This window comes from Nuphar pumila, chromosome 14 (genome assembly GCF_984573655.1).
Source record: "Nuphar pumila chromosome 14, dmNupPumi1.hap1.1, whole genome shotgun sequence".
Lineage (NCBI taxonomy): Eukaryota > Viridiplantae > Streptophyta > Magnoliopsida > Nymphaeales > Nymphaeaceae > Nuphar > Nuphar pumila.
The window spans coordinates 75,438,162-75,463,720 of record NC_143262.1 but is presented as its reverse complement, the minus strand read 5'-3'; the positions used below and the strand labels follow the sequence as shown (position 1 = coordinate 75,463,720).

General features: G+C 36.5%; 1 protein-coding gene across 1 annotated transcript; it reads left to right on the top strand.

The window, feature by feature from the left end:
* Positions 1 to 24,752, top strand: LOC149816999 (G-type lectin S-receptor-like serine/threonine-protein kinase B120; the record flags this gene model as incomplete). The annotated part of the gene is made up of 7 exons (XM_089987000.1): positions 1 to 91; positions 264 to 380; positions 463 to 632; positions 777 to 987; positions 1,099 to 1,336; positions 22,278 to 22,428; positions 24,296 to 24,752. Coding segments are annotated over 7 exons (1,287 nt in total), but the record flags the coding sequence as incomplete, so codon positions are not given.
* Positions 24,753 to 25,559: the final 807 nt, after the last annotated feature.

Sequence of the window (25,559 nt, the reverse complement as noted above, 5' to 3'; positions counted from 1 at the left end):
TCCATCCAAGCGTACTTTCAACGATCACCTTTCTTTAGCTCCCACCATAAGATTAGCCAGGTTGAGGTTTGCTGTGGATTAGACTACAGAGGTAAAGGTGGAATTAAAGTTCTTTCACTGAGTAAAGTTACACTTCAGTTTGTTTAGATTCTTTAGCACTGTTCTAGTTAGTTCTGGTCAACCGCATTCAGTTGTTTATTTCTACTTTTTTTTTCTGTTATTTTTGAAGGAAGATAAACATTATTGTTAGGCTTAAAATGCAGGGGATAAGCCCAGAAATTTGTTGAGAGTTACTGTCATCAGCTCCACCATTTTCGTCGGTGTACTTGTCGTCAGCATTTGCGCCATATTCCTTCGTCGGGAAAGGAAAAGAAACCTAGGTATGCATCAGAGGCTGAATACCATTTATATGTATTCTTTTCATATTCCATCTTCTTCCTACTTAGCTTCTTTTTATGACAGAAAAACGGAGATACAATGATGACATCTCGCTGCTTTTTACGGAAAGCCTAGGAAAGCAGGAGGCAGACCAAGAGTTGCCACTGGTCAGCCTAAAGACTATACAAGATGCAACTGACAACTTCAGTGAGGAGAATAAGCTAGGGCGAGGTGGATTTGGCCCTGTTTACAAGGTACGTTGATTTACACAGTGGTTTGCTAGCTTACATTTTTTGTGGAGGACTAGATATGGGTCTGTTTACAAGGTAGGTTAAGTGACTACACTATGGCTTGCTTACATTTTGTGGACTGTCAAATGACCCGATATCTCATATCAGGGTAGTTTTCGTAGTGGACAACAAATAGCAGTGAAAAGGCTTTCACAAAGCTCCGGGCAAGGACTAACGGAGTTTATGAATGAAGTCAAATTGATAGCAAAACTTCAACATAAAAACCTGGTTAGGCTCTTGGGTTGCTGCATAGACAAGGAGGAAAAGTTGCTCGTATATGAATACATGCCAAACAAAAGCCTTGATATCTTTCTTAATGGTTGTACTCTCTCTCTCTCTCTCTCTCTCTCTCTCTCTCTCTCTCTCCCTCTCTCTCTCTCTCTGCACATTTGCACAGTGTTAATTATTTTCTTTTTGGAATGGTGTTTAGATTCCAAAAAGCGTTTGTTGTTGAATTGGGAGATGCGATTTGGTATCATCATGGGGATTGCAAGGGGGATTCTTTATCTTCATCAAGATTCTCGACTCAATATCATTCATAGAGATCTCAAAGCAGGCAATGTCTTGTTAGATGAGCATATGAATCCCAAAATTTCTGACTTCGGAATGGCAAGGATTTTCTGTGGAAATCAGGGTCAAGCAAATACTAAAATTATTGCTGGAACATAGTAAGTGCAAGATTTAATTAAAATATTTGTGCAGTTTACCACACTTGATTCTACATCTTTCCTCTTAGTCTGACCAGAAAAATGCTTTAGTGAGCTTTTACTTGTTTTAGTAGTCAAGGAACCCCATGCCTCATAGCATACTTTTATTCTTTGTCCTTCCAATTATCTCTAATATATCTTCTGACTCTACGTGCACTCCTAGCTAGGGATTGGTAACTGGCTGGGCGGCCAGTTGGGCCAAGCCGGCCCGCCATGGGATGGGATTGGGTCAAGGTTTTAGGCTCGAGCCCATTATATACTTGGGTCGGGTTCGGGTCAGCCCGTGATCTACCGGGCCTGCCTGACCAGCCTGATTTATTTATTATTTTTTAATAATATAAAAATTAAAAAATATAATTAATTACATAGTAACTTGGTAACTATTATTATTTACTTAATTAGTTGCATTAATTTTATAAAAACTAGAAAGATAATTTGTTTGGTACATGGAAACTTGTTAATTATTTATTATTTACCTAATTAGTAGCACTAATTAATTGGGATTGGGCTGGGCTGGGGCCAGCCCTCCCCCGCTTCACATTGGCCCCATTAGGCCAATGGGCTGGGTCAGGGGATGCTATATAAACTTGAGTCCATTAAAAACCAGGTCCGGGCCAGGCTGCACTTAAATCCTGGCGGGCCGAGCTCTAAATGGGCCCGAGCCTGGCCCGATGCCCACCCCTACGCCTAGGCAATGCATGACCTGATCCAATTGAGTCCACTATAATGTACTTTGATTGCATTAGTATTGGTTTGGTGCTTTCTTTCTTTTTTTTTTTACTTAGATTGGATCATTGATAAGCAAGATTCAAATCCACGATCTTAGCCACACCTTAGACTATAAAATGTGAAGGCCTTTGTAACTCGCATTATCTATGTTCATTTTCTCGATGCTTTAGCAATAGAATTGAGAGTGCTTTGGGCGGATTCTCACCTCCAATTCAGACAATTAGCTCATGATCCCTGGTCCTTCACCACTAGAGATTAGGAGAATAAACTCCATTTTGCTCCATCACACACCTTTCACTCTAGCCAATCCTCCTAATTACTCATTTTCATTGCAATTCACCATCATTCTCTATCAATTCTATACCATTTAGAGTCAAAATCCTACCATTTTTTTATTAGAACAGTTAGATGCCTTATTCAACATATAAAACACCAAAACAATTGCAAGCAAGATAAAAAAAACTCCGAAAAATAGAGTATGTGATTTTTCTATAGTAACCAATCTCTCTTGCAAAGGCAATTCCACATGAAAACCAATTCCAATGACAATATCAAGCACCAAATTGGTAAAATTCATGGAGATCAAGATTAGATCATGTGTGGATTGTGTAGTAGCATCAAATCTAATGCAAATTTAGCAAGGCCCATGAGGATTTGAGCAGGTTCATCATTATTAGAGTGAATTCCATCAAAATCTCAGAGATCTTTCCAAATTCATCTTGAATTTCATATAGATCAAGTATTTTCAATAGTAGATCGGTGAAATGGTTGAGTAGAAGTATAGATCATATTTGATTTAAAGTGTTTGTATAACACCCTAATCTGGGACCTCAAGAATCCAAGTCCAGTTGGTATTACTTCCCCGAGGAAAAATATACAGAGTTCACGCAAAGAAACATGGCTAATTTTCTTTTTCTAGTAACTCAATCTCTTTCATAAAGTTCATCATTCATAACATGCAGAAATAATGATTATATAAGTATTCAATGCCAAGAGAGTAATCCAACAAGTACTTTGTTATAAATTCATAGTATCTGATCATGTCCTACTTGCACTAGTATGCTTGGAACCTACAATTGTAATTATACAGAAGATGAGTCTACAACTTAATAAAGAATATTTATAAGCAAATAATGACTTTAACGTATAACTGTAGTGGGTTCTAAGTCCATAGTCTAAGTTTGGTTTTCGACAAACGACACAAGGTTTGTTTATTTTAATTTTCCCACTTAACTCTCTCAATCAAATACTCACTCATACCAAACTATAACACTAGGTCGGCTATATCGGTCATAGTTGTCTATGGGCATAGAAACCCGCGTAAAATACTTCAATTCTATAATGTTGGCAAGACTATAAACCATACACCTCAGTGATCCCCAGATCACCAAGCATTGCAGTGAAACAATAAGGGAGACCCCATAGGTAGCTAATCAAGAGTTCAAGCTCAAACTCAAATTCTACATGGTTCATGCTACATCCTAACCATAATGACTTTCAATATAACCTTAAGTCATATTCTAAGTTCATTACTTTGAACGTTACTCTCAAGCTTGTGTTTCACTCATTATCTCATGAGTGATATCGTGAAATAATCATGACAGATCTCACTCTCAATCTTAGAATGACATTAGGGTTCATACATTGTATCATACTAAGCAAGCAATGAGGTAGAGTCTCTACGTTGTTAAATCATCGATGACCCATTCTCCATGGTATTTGCACTCTAGCTACGAACTAGGTAGTCCTTTTCATAGGTTGCCACTTCTGGAATTTAAGGGTTATGCATGCTAATCTCAATGTCAAATTCACATGACATGATTAGATTAAAGGTACTTAAGGCTAATCACAACCTCATCACAATGCATGCTATTTGCAGATTATAACATATATATGCTATCACAAAAATAATATTTTTCTAATATGCATGACATATCACGACTAACATGTGCATATAATCATCTTATTGCAGTATTCTCATGCATGATCATTTTATGCATATTATGTCATAACATACTAATGTACAACATCAATCCTAACACAACATGATTTGTTCACAACTAAGATTGCTTATAATATCCTTTACCTTGAATATGAATGTTTTACTCTGGTCGCAATCGAGTCTCAAGAAGCTCCAATAATAGGATCTGATCATCACACAAGCATGTTTATATTAATATACATAACTTCTTTATATTTTGATAACATTACCAAAATATCCCTCTCGAGTTAACTTGATAAACCTCAATTTTTGTGCCACTAGTTTAACCAAAATAGAAGGACAAGAAGATTTTCCTTTACTATACAAGTTTAATGCACCAAACCTCACTCAACTCTAAGTTTGAAGTGCAAAGTTATGACCATTTAGCTTAATCATGTATTGGTTACACAAAGGGTAATTTGATTATTTCAACTCATATGATTTGATCTTACTTATCCTAGGTCAAACAGGTTCAGTCTAAGTTTACAGTACTAGGTTTACTGAACCTAGTCTCAACCCATCTGGGTATGGTTTAAAAACTAATTTGGATTATTAAAATTCATAACTAATCACAAACTGGATCTAGATCCAGTTCTAAACTGGATCTGGATCTAATTGTAATCTGGATCTAAAACTTTCAGACTAGATCCAGACCCAGTTTTGATCTGGATCTAGAACTGTTCGACTAAATTCAGACCCAGTTCTAATGTGGGTCCATAACTGATCCATCCAGTTGGATCCAGATCTAGCTTTGATATGGATCTAGCATTGATCCAAACCAGATTCAGTTTTGATCTGGATTCAATATAGATTCGAACCAGATCCAATTCTGATCTAAATCCAATACTCATCTAAACCAGATCTAGTTATGATCTAGATCCATATTTATCAAACAGGATCCAAACCCAATTTTTTTGGATCTGTGAACACCCCAAATTTTTCAAAATTCCAAAAAATTCCTTATTTGCCTCTGACCTTCGTCTTCTGAATAATTGGGTCAATTTTTAAACAAAAATTCCATTCATTTCTCAGGCTTGCAGGAATCCGAACTCAATTTTCATTCCTGACCCAATATTCTGATCCAAAGCGGGCCCGGATCCACTCTGAAATCCTAATTTTTAAAAATAATCCGATATTTCCTAGAAATCTCATTTCAGAAAAACCTTACAATTTCAAAACAAATATTTTGTAAAAATACTTCAAAACCCCGTCTGGATCCCATCCTTTGAAAATCCTCAGGTTTTCCTCATATTTTCTCATATCTTTAGAATTTCTCTCAAAAATAAGTTTTTAATGAAAAAATGTGTATTAGCTTGAACTTTTTTTGTTTTACTCAAAACCCTTTTTAGAAAAAACGTGGAAAAGAGCCTCGTTTTGGAATTTCAAATAAAAGAAAATCCTGTGAATAGTTTTCTTCCCCTCATTCTCGAACTTTTCCAAACCCTCTTCCTTTTCTTCTAGCTCTCTCTCTCTCTGAGAAACTCCCTCCATCGCCCTCCATCACCAACGACATCATCCATTTCCTTCCTCCTCCACTCATCTCTAACAAACTTTGATCCTCCAGACCCTTCTCCTCCATCTTTGAAAGGGATACGCCGGGAAACTCTCAATCACCGCTTCTTCACTCCACTATCTACACTTCTTCTTCCCTTCAAATTTTTCTTCTTCCCCTTTCCTCCTCTCCTTCTTCTTCCTCTCATTTTCTTTTTTACCGATTGAAGGAGCTTACATCTCAGAATACAAGTTACATCTCTGCAACCTTGCACAGCAGCATCACATCTCTTCCCCAACCAAGACATCCGCCTTCATCTCCCCATCTGAAGGAAATCGACCCTTCCTGCAACAATAGGCAGAAGCATTACACCTTCCCTCTCAATCAAGACTGAGTCACGAAATCTGATTAATATTCGAGTCTCCAGAAGAAGCAACGCCATCTGATCAATCGAACTATGAGTAAAATATTTTTCCCCTTTTCTTTTCTCTGTTTTTCCCTTTTCTCTCACGCATTCTCCTCTTTCCTCTTTATCATTTTCTTCGCTGAGATATCTTTCTGCAAGCCTCATATGTAATGTCGATCTGCTTGTTGCAGTATCGACCTACATTTGGCAAGATCAACGAAATGTATCAAGTTCCAACAAATTATTTTTTTTTTCTTTCCTTCGCTATTTTTTCCTTTCTTTTCCCTTTTGTAATTTATTTCTGAATCTCTCTGATGTTGGTATGTTTTAGATATCTACTTATGTTTGATCTTCCTTTGTAATATTAAATATTTGTTACGTATAATTTCTTCTTTTCTGATTTCCCCTTTTTTTTCTCTTCATATTTTGATTCCTTTTTTTACATGGCGTGGCATGCAACCAACGTCGGTTCTTCTCCTTTTTCTTTTTTTTATTATCCTGTGTATATGCTTCTATGATGCCTTTGATTTCCCCACAACATCTCTCTTATCTTCCGCATGGCAAGCGAAGCTCATGTTGGGATTGGGAATCTTGATATCTCTGTCACGACCTTGGAGGAATTTTTCCTAAAAACCGCTGAAGGTGACCTTGATAAAATTAAGCCTGTTAACCTTGCTGAAACCCATAATCAAGACAGATGAGTATTTCCATATGCTTCTCATTCTTGTTCTACACTGGAAGACCTGCATGAGAAGTCATTATTATGGGGCTATTAGGTGCCTCTTGGAAAATTCTTTTGCACTGAAATTTCTTGCGACATCTGATCATCATCATTTTGTTTAGTTTCTTGATCAGTATTCAAATCACCACGCTGTAGCTGTGAAAGATTGTGACCCTACTGAAAATAGTCCAGGTAATGGTTTGCAATGCATGCCAGTATGGCAGCATTGTTGCAGAATGCTCTGTACATAGCACAATATCTCTGTTCCACCCGATTTGCGTGTTGTATTTACCATGTATAACCGATCTGCTGAGATCAATTTGCCATACGTGAACCTAAGTATATAACAGCGTTTGTTATATGATTAATTCACAGAAAATTTCTTCTAGATGATTTAGTTTGGTGAAACCGAGCCACTGATGTATCTAGTCGTTTGGTGGTCTATCAAAAGATTCATCTGGTTGTTTGACAGAAGGTACAAAATCTTATAGAAAGGTGTTTGCAACTTTATATAAGCTGGAAAGAAGTCATAGACACTTTTTTGTATCAGGCAAAACTAGAGCCTGGTTTCACCGAACTTGGTATTTGCTTTAAACTTGGTAGCTGTAAGAAATTTTATTACTTTCTAGTTGTAATAAAGTTTGCATAATCACTTCATGATTATTCTCTTTTATAATATTTGTATCCTGATTTGTGGGTTAATTGCTTTGACTGCACAACTATGTCATTTGGTGCTAAGTTTCATTCCTTTCTTTTCCTTTAGTATTTTGATATATGAAATTGTCCATCTGTTTCAGTCGATGAAGCTGAACTTCGATTTTGGCTAAATATCGAGGTTATCTTTTGCAAAATAAATTTGACCTTTAGTGATACCATTGCAGCCACCAAGCTATTTTTTTAGACTGTTTTACCAAGAGCCATTTAATTTCAAGAAATATGGCATGCATTTTATTTGTTTATTGGTACAATATGAGCATTAGGGTCTCTCCATTGGGTATGTGTTTCTCTTCTTTTCTTGAAGTTATTCTCTTGACGAGTGAGGACCAAAGATTTAATTGGGTTTGTGAATTTTTTTATTTATGGACTTGATTTCTCAGGCTGAGCTGAAAGTTCAATCAGTCAATTGAGTTTGACCAATTTAGTTGTTGTCTGTCTAAGTTCCTGTACTTTTCTCTCTCCATTTCCAAAGCTTAACACGAATCAAGTGAAAGTGGTTCTAGTTCTGACATGCTTGTAGTCTTAAGTTGGATTTTTAAACAATTGTTGAAGGCACTATTCATACACCTTCCTACTAACAACACACAGCATCCTGTACTTTACAGGATATTGTGCTTCTCAACACTATCACTCCACTACACTCGTTTAGTCCAGTTGGGCTCAGGTTCATAGTAAGTCATCATATCCCACCTACAACTAACCTACTCTACTTACCACACTGGCACCACAGTTCTCACAACAACAACCATCCTAGTATATCATTAGCTCATTGTACCTAACTATCCCATCACTTTATACTTGCACTCACTGTGATCATAGCTAAATATGTTTTCAATTATATTTTTTTTATTTTTGTGTTTAAATATTTGTCGTTGTTAAGAACCACCTTGATAAATACTATGTGGAAGCCATCTTTGATATGCTGTCATAGAAATTAGTGGCTTAACATCGTCAGAATCTACCTGCTAAAATAATCAAAGGTTATTTGTGAAGATCGGTATAAAACAATTTGTTGCTGAAAGTGATTCATTGAACTGCTGTGATGAGATAAATCAATTTGGGAACTTGAACTGAGGTAAGTATTCACCTTGCTGAGGTTGATTATATGAAGTCAAAGGATTGATTGGCTGTATACTCATTTTTTTGTTCCCTGTACTACCAAAATCCGTTGTACATCATTCTTTAATTATATTCTCTCATTATACTCTCATTACATCCCATGAACATGTTGCATCCTCTTTTATCTTGATTTGTTATTGTCACAACTGCAAACCATATGCTCATATTGGCATTAGATATATAAATGCATGAATAGGTTTCACATAGGTATTAATATAGGCATTTCATCATCAAATACAACTGTTATACTCCCATTTAGATAATGCATATATATTCTAAGTAGCTTTGGACATCATATACATCTATTTCTCATCATCATCTTAGGATATCATATATATATTTCCTCATTTGCTCAATACACTATTCTCATTTATGTTTTAAATGATGCATTGTATTTTTCATTAGCATAAGACATAAGCGTGAGTATCTCTGCATTTGCATTTCTAAATTCAATGTGATGTTTGTAATTTCTATTTATATTCCTCTATCATCATGTGCTAACTCAGTGTTTTGCAGGAAAATATGTGGAAAATGTCATTTTATTTTCTTAGCTTAGAAATTGTAAATTTAATTCTATTTTCCAAGTTACAATACTTAGATGATAATAATTTTTCATTTCTTGCATTAGACTAAAATGTATGAGCATTTGTATATTTTAGAAATTGCTTGTTTCATCTCATTTTACCTTTTATTGCAAAATTTCACGGATGAGAAAACGAATGACACGTACACCATTCTAATGAGAGGTAATTAATCCTAAGCAAATGACTCACATTGATGGCCATAGTCAAAATGTGGGCAATGCTTAGGATTCTTATCTTTTATGGAATACCATGGATTCACATTGGATCCTTTTTAAAAAAAAATCATCATATTTTTCTAAATATTTTCCTCTTTTATCAAAGTTTAGTTTAGAATTAATTCAATACATATATCAATGACCATAGTCAGGATATATTGAGAGTTAATTTCATTCTAAACTCTATAAAAGCACCGAAATGTGTTTTATTCTTCATCTGAATTTTAATATGATTATTATATAATACATTCAATGACCATAGTCAAGGACGTATCATATCTTCAATCTTATTTTAATTCACTTAAAGAATGAAATAAGATTTTCAAATCCAATTTCAAAATCCTTTAAATTCATTTCATCATTTAGGATAGAATTGCATCATATTTTCAAAATTCTTTTTCAAAAACCCAAGTGATCTTGAATATCTTTCTTCAAGTTTCTATTTCAAACTCGAAATTCTATCTTATTTTCAAGATTCAAAATTCGATTTCAAAGTCCAAATTGACTTTGAAATTTTAAATTCGTGTTGTATTCAAAACTTCAATTTCCAAATCAAAAAATCCAAACTTCAAAGTTCAATTTAACTTTGAAGTCATTCCCTGCTTCAAGATCAAGGGTATATTCTTATCTTCAAGTTCAAAAATCAAAATTTGAGATTGAAATTTGACTCTTCCTAAAGTTTAAATTCAATCCGAGTTTTCAAAACCCAGATCCATCTCTAAAAGTCCCATTTGGACTTTCAAAATCCAAATCCAAAGTTAGAATCTAATCCCAACTTGGATCTAGATTTCCAAATACAATCTCCGCATTTGGATCTCAGACTTCAGATCCAAAATCCATTTAGGATTCTAGATTTCGAATTCAACTCCACTTTGGATCTCAGACTTCAGATCCAAATTCCATCTTGGATTTCAGATCTTGGGTCCAATCCCATTTAGGATCCAGAATCCAATTTCATCTCAGATCTCAGATTTCAGATCCAATTTCCATTCAGGATTCTAGATCCTGGATCCAACTTCATTTTGGATCTCAGACTTCAGATCCAATTCTATTTAGGATCCTAGAATTCAACTTCATCTTGGATCTCAGACTTCAGATCCAAATTCCATTTAGGATCCAGAATTCAATTCTATCTTGGATCTCAGACTTTAGATCCAAATTTCATCCCAAAATCTAGAATCCAACTTCATCTTAGATCTCAGATTTCAGAACCAATTCCCATTTAGGATTCTAAATCTAGAATTCCATTTCATCTTGGATTTCAATTCTATTTAAGATCCAGACTTTGGATTCAAATTCTCTCTTGAATTCCAGATTTCAAATCAAATTCTATTCCCAATTCCAACTTTCAAATCAAATTCCAGATTTTGAAATCCAAGTTCATCTTGATTCCCAAAATTTCGAAAACCAATTCCCTCTCTCAATTCTATTTGGATTTCTCAAATCTCGCTCTGATCCAGGTTCAAAATTCTAGTTCAAAGTCCATTTATGACTTCGAAACTTCCTTTCTTCTCCTCTTATCTCAACTTCAAAATCATTCATTTCAAAGTCCAGATTTGTTTTCCCAAACTCTGATTATTTCAAAAACTTAGAACTTTAAATCTCAAGTTCTAAGTTAGAAAACCATTTCTTCGCTCTATTATCAGATTCATCTCAGAAACACTTGAGGATTTCCATTTTTTTTTTTAAAAAAGAGCATACATCCTTGCAGTGCACAAGCATGATTCTTCGTGCATTTAGACTTAGGATAAATTCTTAGATAATCTTTTAGCAAAGCAAAGAGGCATAAATTCGATCCTTGGTTTGATTACCCCTGGTAAAGGCGTCAGGAACGGTCAAACCTCGTACCGACGAGCGAATCCCGTCTTCCGATTTTTCAGTAAATATTTCAAAAACGGAGGCGAGTAATCTTTTTTTTAAAAAAAAAAAAAATCTTTTTCAAAATTAAGTTCAAGTGAGACCTTCGTAAAAGATTTCCTCTCTCTCTTCTTTCTTTTCTTTTCTTTTCTCTTCTTTCTTCTTTTCTGTCTTTTATTTTCTCCCTTCAAAAAAGAGGAAATAGAGACTGGAAAGAAAAAGAGGAGGAAGAGAGAGAAATACCAAGAGAGAAAAAATTTTGCAATGATCACAGGATCTAGTTTAATTTGGATCAAATCAGACTAAGTGAATCAAACTGGACCGAGAACCGAGACTGAGTCAGACCCGACTCGATCTGGTTCACACCCAGACCGGTTTAAACCGATTCAGTTTGTTACGATCGATTTTTTTTACTTAGTTCGGTCAAGGTACGACCCAAACCACCTAGTTTCGGTCTAGGTCACAACTAGACTGACCCAAGTCGGTTTGCTAGGTAAAAAAATTGGGGGTTGAAGGTGCTCGGCCCCTTCACAATGTTTTTTTCTTCTAAAGCAAAGGGGTTAGCAAACAGAGCTGGCCCCCTCTCTCTCTCTATCCAGTTGTTGACTTGTTGTCTATTTTTTTTCTTTTTTTTGCAACTCGTCGACAACCATGGTTTCCAGCCCTCTGATCAACCAAAAAAAGATAGAAGGGAAAGAAATGTATTTCATGTTTTTATGTTGCGAATGTATGTGCCTAATCCCTCTCACATATTGGATACAGTCGAGTTAGTAATAAAAAATTAGAATGACCTAAGTATGAATAAGAAACCCATAAAAATCTTAAATGCAAAAGTGAAAAATGAGATCACATGGGTACATGAATCAGACATCCATGCTTAAATTTTACAATTGTTTATAGGTAAGATTTGGCACGAATATTCTTTTAAGGGGGTAGAATTGTAAAACCACCCGATGATTGTCGGGTGAGGATGGTAAAAAATAAAATAAAATAGGATAAGGGGAAAGTGGTTCCCCCATTTGCGAAACCCCTTGTCCATTATCTTTGTAAAGGGGATGAGGATAAACCTCGCCTCCCTCCCCCCCCCCCCCCCACCACCCATGATCGATGAGTGGGGTGAGGTTTATCCTCACCCACCATGAAGGCCCTAAACCCTAAACCTTTCACCCCTCAATACATAGAGCAAGGGAGCATGAGGAGAGGAAAAAAAAATGAGAAAGAGTTGCAGAGAGATGTGGAGGAGACTTATTGGAGATCGTCGTCGGTGACCACCAGGTATATATCTTGGACTCAATTTTTTCCTCAAACCAAAGCACATTACTCCTTTAAAGAGAGATATCTTCAAAAACACATGATCACCTTGCTCAAATTCTAACTCATAATGTTTTTGATCCACATAACATTTTTGTCGACTTTGCGATGTTAGAAGGTGCTCTCGAATAAATCTAACTTGGTCTATCTTACGCTGCACCAATTCAGGCCTTAACAAATTTTTTTCTCTTACCTCATCCCAGCAAAAGGGTGTTCGGCACTGTCGACTGTATAGGGCCTCAAATGGAGTCATGCCTATGTTTGCCTGAAGGCTATTATTGTAGGGAAACTCCATCAGAAGTAAGATGTCATTCAACTAGTCACTATACTCTAAAGTACATGCTTGCAACATGTCTTTCAAGATTTGAATGATTCGCTTTGACTGTTCGTCTATTTGAGGGTGTAATGTCGTGCTCATTTTTAACTGTGTCTTCTTTGCCTCTTGAAAACTCTATCATTATCATGACATAAACTTAGAGTCTCCATCCGAAATAATCAAATCAGGTACTCCATGAAGTTTGACTATCTCTTTGATCAAAAGTTGGGCCAACTAGTCACAAGTGTGTGTCATCTAAAAAGCTAAGAAGTGACCTGACTTAGTTAGTCTATCCATAATCACCCATACTGAATCTATCCCATTCTTGGTCTTTGAAAGTTTTGAGATAAAGTCCATAGTAACATCCGCCTACTTTCACTTAGGTGTAAGAAGTAGTTGTAGTAGTCCTCCAGGTTGTTGGTGCTTTATCTTCACTTGTTGGCACACCAGACACTTATAAACTCTGTAATGTCTTTCTTTATTCCACTCCACCAAAACTTATCTTTTAGATCTCGATACATTTTGATACTATCATGGTGGATGACATATCTAGAGTAATGTGCCTAGTTCAACAACTAATTTCTGAGTTGATCATTCTTAGGGATACACAATCTATAACAAAATCAGAGAAGCCCCTAATCATCAACCTTGAAGTTTGATTCTTTACCTTCATAAATTCTCTTTCTAACTTTGGCTAACTCTGGATCTAAGTGTTGCTTTTCCTTAATCAACTTCCACAATCCTGACTTCAATGTGATTTGCACAAACAATAATCGACCTGGTAAGCATCGAGTTTTTGCTTTTTGATGCACGACTGAAGAAAACAAATCTCAATCAGCGAGTTTGGCTAATGCTCCTGACTTTCTACTAAGAGGGTCAGTGACTATATTTGCCTTTTTTGGGATGATATTTCAGCTCAAAGTCATAATCTTTTAAAAATTCAAGTCATCTCCTCTGTCTCAAGTTCAATTATCTCTACGAAAATAATTACTTAAGGCTTTGATGGTCAGTAAAAGCTTCAAATTGTTCTTCATATAAGTAGTGTTTCTATATCTTAAGGGTGAATACAACCGTTGTTAGCTCCAAGTCATGCGTTGAATAATTAACCTTATATGTTTTCAGTTGATAAGATACATAAGCTATCACCTTACCATACTGCATCAGAATGCAACCCAATCTCTTATGAGAAGCATCATTGTAAATAGTGAAGCCTCTAGATCCAGAAAGTAAGACCAAAATTGAAGTAGTGGTCAAACCTTTCTCCAATAATTCTTACAGTTGCTCTTTAAGTTCTGTAGGTCTCATCTGATAAAGGACCTTTAAAATGGGTGTTGTTCTCAGGATGAGATCCATCTGGAACTCAATATCTTGGTTAGGAGGGAGACTCGATAGTTCCTCCAAAAAAATATTTGCATATTCTCGAATTATGTCTACATCTGATATGAAAATGTCCTCTCTCTCGTCAGTCTTTATGTAAGCTAAAAATCGAATGCATCATTCTTGAATGTATTTATTAGTCTTCAAGCATGATATGATTGTCGACCTGAGTAGTTTTTGAATACTTTGATATGTAAAAGTTGAAATTTGGGGGTTTTGGAAACTAACTCACTTCCTTCTATAATCAATAGTGGCATGGTGGTCCGACAAACAATCTATATCAAGGACAACATTATATCCTTGAAATCGAATTGCAATAAATTCACAGAAAACTCACAGTTCTCTATTTTTACTATACAGTTGTTATATACAATGTTCACTATGGTGCACTCTCATATGGGTATTTTTATCAAGTAAGAAATAGTCAATTGTGAAGGCACAACTGGTAACATTTTCTCAAAGGTTGAGATGGTAAAACTATGTGTAACCCTAGAATCAGACAATATATGTGCTAGAATATAAAAATTATAGAGTGTACCTTCAACCATCTCAAGGCTAGCAAGAGCTTCTTGAAGAGCAGTTGCATATGCGCGACCTAGTACTGCAAGCTTTTGCTTCGGAATTGCATTGTTTTCCCAATTAGACTGTGGGCAGTCGTTGGCATCGTGACCCATCTGTTGGCAGTTGAAGCACTTGACATTCATTAGGTCGCACATGACTTCGTGCCTCTGAAGACCACAGGTCCTGCATAAATTGTCTGAGTGGGCCAACTTTTGACTGCCTCTTAGCTTGTTGGCTTCCTGAATTTTTAACTTACTTATCCTGGGTCTGACCTCCGGAGTACAACTTGTGCTCTCACTGAAACTTTTCTTTATATGAAAACTTTCTTCGAGAGGATTCAGTCGCATCACTGTCATTGTATTTAGCCTTCTCTTTAGTCCTAGGCTTTTCATTTTCCTAAGGCTTCTCCTCCTTCCTCAACTCTCACAATTCATACCTTGAAGCATAGTCCACAAGCTGATTGTATTTCTTTATTTGCAGTAGCCCTACCGACCTCAAAATTTTGGGTTTCAAGTGTCTATACTTCTCTTTCTCATTCAGCACCAAGGACTTGGCGAAACAAAAAATAGAGTTAAATTGAGCAGTATATTAGGCTACAGTCATGTCCTCTTGCTTTAGCTTCCTGAATTCTTTCTTCTTTTTAACCCTCTGATACTTCGGAAAGAATTTCTTATAGAACTTTCTCGCAAAGGTAGACCAAGGCAAGTAAGTGTCTTATTCTAAAGTGTCTTGAATGATCCTCCACCAGTGTTCTATATCGCTGATAAAGTTCGACACCGTTATCCATACCCTCTGATCCTTCGAACACTTAATGACATCTAAGACTTTTTCCACTTGCATGAGCCAATTCCCTATTATGACACTATCAGAAGTGTCGTAAAAAAATGAAGGTTGCATATTCTTGAACCTTTCATCCCAAGAGGTGATGCCTGAAATGATCATTCGATGTTGTCATTGTTGATCTTGAGTGGTTTGCAAGAGCTCGTACAGGATGCGGTTTGCAGTATACTTAGGAAGTATTCCCATGCTTTCTCCTTCTAAGCTTCTTATCAGTGATCATTGTGGGATCTCCATACTATTTTCTCTACAACTGCGTGGAGCATGCCTCTCAGAGGTACAAAAAGATGAAGGCGATCTCTAGATTGGTGCATCTTCCGAGGTGCGAGATAATGAAGACACCCTCCAGAATGATCCGCCAAGGCTCTCTTCATCACTAGTCATTGCATCAAGTTTCCCCATCTCTTGTCTGGTAGCTACAATGTCTTTAGACAGATAGGATGTTTTCTTACGAGTAGCCATATATGTTGCATTGAAATCATCATGTAATTGATTTATCATTATTTGAGTCAGTTAGGTTATATTTGCACAAAATTCTATTACATGCATGCAATTATGATACTTATTTAGTCAAAAATATTTTATTTCATTAATCATCCTAGTATACATAAAGAAAATAAATCTAGACAAAACAAGAAAGAAACAAGGCAAAACCAGAGATAACTAGAATAGACCAAACAAAACTAAACATTCTTAGATGCAACATCATATCACTCCTTAATCTATTCAAAACTTACTTCTCTCACTGAATCCTTTCACGTCTATTGAGGGTGAGGCACGAAGAACACTCATGTTGCATGGGGGCGAAGTAGGAGTGTAAGTAAGTGAGGCAGGGGCAACAGAGAGATCTTAAGGCATAAGAAGAGTATCCATATTGTATAGGAATGAAGCAAGAGTGTAGATAGGTGAGGCAGGCATAAGAGTGGGATTTTCATCCCTGCCTTCTTCCCATAAAGTTCTCGATATTACCCGTCCCTATGCTAGTCCTTGGACACTTCCATTCACTTGTGCAATATGTCATGCTGCTTCTATGGCCTGAATTGCTGCCCTCTTAGTTTTTTCAACAAGAAACTCTATGGCTGGATTTAAAACTCCTCGATTGGCTGCGCTCATGGCAGCCGCATAGCTGGTCCGAGACATATATTATTCTCGTGCACAAGCCATCCTAGACCCTCCTTGAGATGCAGAGTTTTCACTAGGGGATGTTATCCTTACGACTCCTCCTTAAGTTGCCATTCAGTCCCCCACCATTTTCCCATGCACTGATTGAGCTCTCTGGTGGTAAAAGTGGTGAGTCCCTCACCCGTATGGGTGTGGTTGTTGCCCATAAGATTGTGGTCGTCGCCCTTGAATAGTGTTAGAGTTGTTTTGTTGGTATGCCTCTCTTCCCGCGGCTATAATATAGATCAGTGGGGGTTGTGGTGTCAACTCTCGCACTATTTGAGCCATGTTCACCATGACTACGGTATCCATCACCATTGAAGCGATGGATTTTTTTCTCTCTACGACCAATGGCTCATAATGTCCTTATGCCTTAGGGTCCTCGTGATTCTCACACTCACTAGTCATTCCTAATCACAAAACAATATAGTCACTATCGTGTTTTTAGCGAGCAGAGACTTATACTATATTATATGTCATTGAACTTATTATAAATAATATACCTTTTGTGTGAACCTAGCTCTGATATCATTTTGTAACAACCTGATCTGTGACTTCGAGAGTCCAAGTCCAGTTGGTATTACTTCTCAGGAAAAAAAACATATAGAGTTTATATAAAAAAAATATGTCTATTTTTTTTCTTTCTAATAACTCAATTTCTTTCACAAAGTTCATCATTCAAAATATTCAAAAATAATGATTACATAAGTATTCAATGACAAGAAAGTCAAACTAACAAGTACTCTACTGCAAAGTTGGAGTAGCCGAGTATATTCTACCTATGGTAGTATGCCTGAAACCTACAATTGTAATTATATAGGGGATGAGTCTACAACTTAGTAAAAAATATTTATAAACAAATAATGACTTTAACTTACAACTATAATAGGCTCTATGCCCCTAGTCTGAGTTTAGTTTTCAATACACCATATAATGTTTGCATGTTTTAATTCTTCCCCTTAACTCTCTTAATCAAATACTCACTCACACCAAACTATAACACTAGGTTGGCTATACTGATCATAAACGTCTATGGGCATAGCAACCTGCGTACAACACATCAATTCTATAATGTTGGCAAGACTGTGAATCATTCACTTCCAGTGATCCCCGTATCACTAGGCACTGTAGTGAAACAACAAGAAAGACCTCATCGGTAGTTATCCAGGAGGTCAGGCTTAAACTCAAACTCGGTATAGTTTATGCTACATCCTAACCATAATGATTTTCAACCATCCATGGTTGTCAAGAGTCTCAGATAATGTGTGAATATCAACTTAAGTCATATTTTAAGTTCATTACTTTGAACCTTACTCTTAAGCTTGTGTTTCACACATTCTCTTAAGAGTGATACCATAAAATAATTACAACGGATCTTACTCTTAATTTCAGAGTAACATTTGGGTTCACACCTTGTACCATACTAAGCATGCAATTGAGGTAGAGTCTTTATGTCATTAAATCATCGGTGGCCCACTCTCCATGGTGTCTACACTATGGCTACAAACCAGGTAACCCTTTCTATAGGTCGTCACATTTGGGATTTAAGGGGTTATGCATGCTAATCTCAATATAAAATTCACATGACAAGACTAGATTAAAGGGATTCAAGGCTAATCACAATCTCATCACAAATCATGTTATTTGCAGATTATAACATAGATATACTATCAAAAAAATAATTTCTTTTTAATATGCATAATCTATCATGACTAACATGTGTATATAATTATGTCCTTGCAATAATCCCATATATGGTTATTTTATGCATATCATGTTTTCAATCAAGAGCTATATTTCTAAACATGCTAATATGTAATATCAATCATAACATGCAGTACAATACAGTTTGTTCACAACTAAGATTGCTTATAATATCTCTTACCTTGAATACAAATGTTGTACTATGATCGCAATCAAGTCTCAAGAGGCTCTAACAATAGGATTTGATCATCACACAAGCATGTTCATATTAATATACATAACTTCCTTATATTTTTACAAAATTACCAAAATACTCCTCCCGAGTTGATTCGTAAGACATCAATTTTTGTGGCTCTTATTTAACTAGAACCAGAGGACAAGGAGATTCCCCTCTACTATACGAGTCCAATGCACCAAACCTCACTCAACTTTGAATTCAGAGTGTAAAGTTATGACTGTTTTACTTAATCGGGTATTGGTTACATACAAGGGTAATTTGGTCATTTTAACTCCTATGATTTAACCTAACTCATCCTAGGTTAAAACAGGTTCGATTTGAGTTTAGAGTACTAGGTTTACTAAACCTAGTCTCAACCCATCTAGGTTTGGTTTAAAAACTCAATTGGATTCTCAAAATTCATAACTAATAACAAACTAAATCCAAATTTAGTTCTGATCTTGATCGAAAACTGATCAAAACTAGATCCAATTCTAATATGGATTCAACACTCATCCAAACCAGATTAATTTCTTATCTGAATCTAGATTTGTCAAATAGGATCTAGACTTAATTTGTCTGGATCCGGTTCAATTTGGATCAGTTCAGACTGATTGGATCAAATTAGACCTAGATTTGGTCTGGTCCATATCCAAATAGAGAATTGAGACTTAGTCAAATCCGACTCGGTCTGGTTCACACCCAGACCAATTTGGTCTGACTGAGTCGATCCGATTTGGTACCATCGAGTCAGATCGATTTAGTCCAGACTAGTTTGGTTCGAACAGATTCGATCTAGTACGACCGATTTTTTTTTTTTACTTTGTTATGTCTGGGTGCTACCTAGGCCGCATGGTTCAGTCCGAGTCACACTCAGACCGACCTAAGTTGGTTTGCTGGGTACAAAAAAAGGGGCGGAAGGGGCATGACCCCTTCCCAGTTTTTTTTTCCTTTCTGAAGTAGAGGGGCCGACAACCAGAGTCAGCTCTCTCTCTCTCTCTCTCATGGATATTGGCTTGTTGTCTATTTTTTTTCTTTGCAACTCGCTAGCAACCATGGCTACCGACCCTCTGATCAACTGGGAAAAAAAAAGGAGAAGAAGCATACTTGGTGGTCTCCGATGACGATTTTTGATAAGTCTCCTCCCCCTCTCTCTGCAAGCTTTTTTCATTTTTTCCCCCTCTTCTCATGCTCTGTCACGGTGGGTGAGGATAAATCGTAGGAGGTGAGGTTTATCCTTAACCCCCCTGCGAAGATAATGGGGAAAGGATTCTACAAATGGGGGAATCACCTTCCCCTTGTCCTTTTTTTTTTACCTTCTCCACCCGACGATCATTGGGTGGTTTTACAATTTGCATCTGAATTTGTTGAATTTTGGTTGAGATTGGAGGAATTCAACATAGATTGATGTTAAGATCAATCTATCATGAAATTCATGGTAGGCAATCTCTTGTTTGGTTTGAGATTCAATTGAATCGATTGTAGATCCATCATTTTCTTGAACTAATTGACTTATTCTTGGATTTAAATCTGAAATTAAAAATAGATTTTGGTGAATTGGATGGAAATCAAAGAGAATTGATGTGTAGAAGTCATTTTCTAATCATCTATTATTTTTTTAAGCTAGTACTGGGACCAATCCGTGTACAATTAGAGGCTCAGATTTTGTGGAGTTAAAGTTCGCATCGAGTATGTGAGTTAAATTTTATTGGGCATTAATCGAAGTTCATTTGATTACCAGAAATGTGTGCAAATCATACCAAATTCATATTCAAATTTTCTGCTATTCTGTTTGGTAGAGTTTGAAATTGAAAAAACAATTCTTAGGGGTTACACTTATTAATACATTCTGAAATTTTTTCTAAGAATTGCTTAAATAAGTAGTTGATAGAAATTTACATCTTGTGAATTGCCTTCTTGTAGCCCTTGAACCATTGCAAACATCAAAACTTGTATGGAAGCATCTCAGTGACAGAAATTACCTAAACTTCTACCATTGTAAAAACCTAATCTCCAACATAGAAAAATTAAAAAACTTGCTGCCTATCTACTTTCTAACCCAAAAAGAATCACCCTAAACCCATTCTTAAAATATGAGATATTGACATTTTCCTAGAATTTGTTTTATGTTACTGAGATTGACTACATTCTATCACAAAACAAACCTCTGTAATATAGTATACCACAATTTTATTTGACCAAATACTATTCAAAGGGTCAAATGTGAGCTCTAGTCCCAGACCAAGTTTGAGGTGATAGTGAGTAATGAGAGCAAAATATGTAGTGAGACTAGATGTATCAAATCACCATCAATAAAAAGAAATTCCAGGTCGATTTAGAGGTCCCACCCTTACGTGTGGTTTTGGGTTTGGTTTATTAATGTATTTTATGTTGCGGTTTATGGGTGGATGGAGTGCCCGCTCTGTTATGGGCCCCTATGCTATTCTCGTATTGTGGCTGTGATATCTCATTACCGTTACGTCTATGCCCTGTGTGGACTAAATTGATACATCAATGAATTTTTATTCTCAAAAAAAGAAAAAAGAAAAAAGGTGGATTGATATGTGCATGCCTAGGTAGAGTATGACACGATCCAACTGGGTCCACTATGTTGTACTTTGATTGCTTTAGTACTTGGATTAGATCATTAGTGAGCAAGATCTAAATCCGTATTGTTGACCTCATCTTAGGCTATAAAAAGATGAAGGCCTTTGTAACTTTCGCCATCCATGTTCATTTTCTCGTTGCTTTAGCAATAGAATTGAGAATTCTGTATTTAATGCTCCTTGAGGGGATCCTCACCTCCTAAAGAATTGGTTTCTTGATCTCTAGTCCTTCACCATTATAGATTAGGAGAATAAACTCCAATTTTCTCCATCACACCCCCTTTTACTCTACCCGATCCCCTTAATCATCCATTTTCTTTGCAATTCACCATCATTCTCCACCAATTCCCTACTGTTTAGAGTTGGAATCCTGCCATCCTAAATACATGGCAGCGAACTAGTGGTGGAAGCAAACTTTTTATAGCAATTTGCAGGGTTACTTATCACCTAACCAAATGAAAACCTTGTTGGTGCAATGTCTAAAAACAAAATAAAAAGATATTGAATTATATAAAAAAACAAAATGTTAAAAATATATATAACAAACATCCAAGGTACCCCCTTCTTGTAACTGATGTCTCTTACGTGGATATGCTTTTCACATGGAAGGATGCTTGGTTAGAAGAGCATTAAGGTGACCTGAAATTTTGGATGATATGTTTATGCTTGTCAAGTATGTTTCGACTTAGTATTATACAACCATTCAATAAATCAATAGTTTTTTTTTTTTGTAACCTGAATAAACCACACCTGGTCTTCACTGGCTCAGCCTGCCACACCTACGATCATCATACCAGCCGCATAAAACTCCAAGGCTAAGACCTCAGCCTACAGGGCCTATGGAGAGAGGAAAATAGAACCTTGACCACTTGTCTTTTAGCCAAGGTCCCACTCCGCTACACCAACTCCACTTGCAGCTATAAATCCATGGTTATTCATGTATTGCTTAATTATTAGAAATTGTCAGTTGACATTATTTCTTTTCTCACAGTGGATACATGTCACCAGAGTATGCTATGGATGGGTTATTCTCTGTAAAATCTGACGTTTATAGCTTTGGTGTTCTACTTCTGGAGATCATTAGTGGCCAATCAAATAGCAGATTTCATCTTTCCCAACAATCTCATGGCCTTGTTGGACATGTAAGTTTACATTACGATTGGTGGGATCTATCTCTCTCTCTCTCATTGCCATTGTTTTGCACGTGCATGTGCCCTGTTTTGGTTGTTCTGGCAATGGAGTTTTACACATCTTGTTGTGTAACCATGAGCTTGGCAGGTTAAACCAGTGCAGCTAGCTAGGTCACCCACCCAGGTCCAGTTTCACCTGTATGTCTACATGTAATCCCATACGTGTTCACCAAAAGCAAATATATGAAAAAGTGCTGGAGAACAAGGGATGAAATGAAAACTCCTCTTCAAGGTTGAGTGGCCTATCTTGGGTTCTAATCACATTAGCATATATGTACCTACCTGGACAGTTACTGGGATGATCCTCCGTTGAACGTGCAATGATACTTGCAATCATGGGTGACTCGCCTGGTGACTGGCAGAAACAGTTTTGGGTCTAACGCTTAACTTGGTGTTAATCAACTTGGATAACTCAGAATTTTTATTTTTATATATTTTAAAAGTAATATTCTTAAAAAATATTCAAAAAATAAAAAAAACAAATAAAACATAAAAAGAAATACAATTAGTATGATGAAAATTAGACTTGGAGCAAAAACTCTTATCTTGGGCTATCTTTAAGAATGCCAATAAATTTTAAAAACCAAAGCCTTACACCTTCATAAGTTAAATTTATTTGATTTTATTGGCAAAACCTGTTTAATTTATTGGCAAGTTTGCAAGAAGGTGACTGCAGCATAAATAAATTTATTTATCAACTGATTTAATCCAAATCCAAGATAAGAGTACAACTTCTGTCAAGGACTCATACCCTATTAAATTTTACTCAATAATCTATATGGACCCACTCTGGTGGGTCCAATGCTTTTCAGCTTTGAATTGGTCAACCCATAGAGAAGCAGGTCTTGATGCCCTATGCCTTTGGACCTTGTGATTTGACTTGTGTTATTCAATTAAAAAAAAAGACTAGCTAATAAGAATAGTAAGAACTGCAACTTACTGTTTTTTGAGGAAGAAGAGAAGCAAAAGCTGTAACTTGGGTCAGCAAGTTTTATCCGACAACTAATGGTCCAGTGTCAACTGACTGACAGCCGAGTTTTGTCCAAAATTGCATGCACAAAACTCAGACCATCATTCAGCCCGAGTTAACCGCCCAGCCAGTTTAAAATGGAGAGTTTATCAACCATGCTAAACATTCAAGGTGAACATCACAGTGAATCATAAGCCATTAGTGACAGTTTGGACACATTAGTAAAAATATAATTGTTGCTGCCAGTCTCCCGTTAAACATGCCGAGTGCATTTTCTCAAATCCTCTGTAATGGTTTATTGGATTTGGTTAAGATGTGCATGGATTTAGGGAAGTGTAATTAGAATCCAACTCTGCTAAATTCCTCTTTGTTGTTCAAAAGTGGTTAAACGTGAATTTTTGAAGCATTGAAAGGGTGGGGCCAGGGTCTTCTCTTGCTTTTTCATGAGAATGGGCATGGATTTTTAAAAAAATCTTGCCAGCCCAGCATTTTCATGGGAAAGCTTTTAAACTAGATATATATGAAAGGATTTACACATAAAAAGTGGCTGGTGGTGAGAAAACTTGTGCCAGCACGGCACTTTTCCACCATGATGATTTGATGTTTATTTCATTGATGATGGGAAAAGAAAATAGGCTGGAGATGAATATTAGTTGGATTTGATTGAGGAGGTTGGGCACAGATCCGGACCACTTGGATTCCACTTTAAAACCCTTGTGAATTATATTTTCCTTTTCTTTCCTTTCGCTTCACCCTCATATCTATTTTGTGATGCCCCATCACCTCTTATTTTGTTTTTGTTTTGATAAATATTAATTTTATTTTGTTCCTTAAAATCTTTAACAACAGGCGTGGAGTTTGCAGTGTTTAGCGAAGAGTTTGGACTTCATAGACCCAATGCTTGCAGAATCAATTTCCACAAATGAAGTACTAAGATGCATCCATATTGCTTTACTGTGTGTTCAAGATGATGCTGAACAGAGACCAAACATATCTTCCATTATTCACATGCTCGATAGTGAGTCTTTGCCTCTCCAACTACCCACAGAACCCATATTTTCCACTCGAAAAACCAGGACCGAGTTGAACAAGCCATCAACCAGTTGCAGCAATCCTTCTGCTAATGAGATTACTAATTCTGAAATATTGCCAAGATAATTGCATTCTTACTAGAAATATTCCCGCCTCCTTGCTTGGATCTTTCATTAGCTAAAACCATCTACATGTACTCTTTCTTTTAAAGAAAAACCATGTGTACGTATTGTAGAATCATTACTGAATCTTTAAAGTCAGTTCTATGTCGGAATGAGTTGGCGCCTTGTTGAAATCTGCAATGGTGTCCTTTAAGAATTCTATTAGTTTCAATTTATTGTTTTCAGCTTTTTGTAATGGTTAGGTTTTGGGCTTTATTGAAAAGAGAAAAACTTTTATATTGGTCTTAAATGGTTAGGGAGGTGAAGATCCTTGTGAACCGCCTCTTACTAGGATAAATAAGCGTGCTTTCCTCGTCTTATAGCATTCAGTTTTGAAATAAATTATTGTGAAGCTTCTTTCTCACTTTTCTCTCTATCCTTATTGAGCTCACTACGTGAGCATTGTAGTTGGCCTTGGTGTGCCTAGGTGATTGCCTAAGTCTTGCTCACTGCATGAGCAGCTTGTTTGGTTCGGGTTGATTCTGGTCATCCTAGTGCATCGAGGCTAAGACCATGTTCAACTAGGCCCTACTGAAATCTTGGTGCGTGGACTCAGTTGTGGTGGGTTTGAATCAACCACAAGTGGTATAAAGAGTTCACTGTTATTTTATTTTTTTGAAATAGGTGTATTTTATTAACTCAGAAATTACAAGTAGGATTTCCAAATGACGTACAGTAGAAATCAAACAAAATACAGCAGAAATAAAAAAGAGCAGAATGATGGCCTAAACAAAACCGAGTCTGAATGTCTGATTAACAGTATAGGCCTGCTAACACAGTCCAGACACCATCAGATGAAGACCCGATTCATGCCAATCCACTGCAGGTCCTTCCTGCTAGTAATTTCCCATCTTAGCTGTAGCAGTAGCTGATCAGCTGTCTTGAGCTCAAGAACTTAACACATATACAATAGTTAAGGT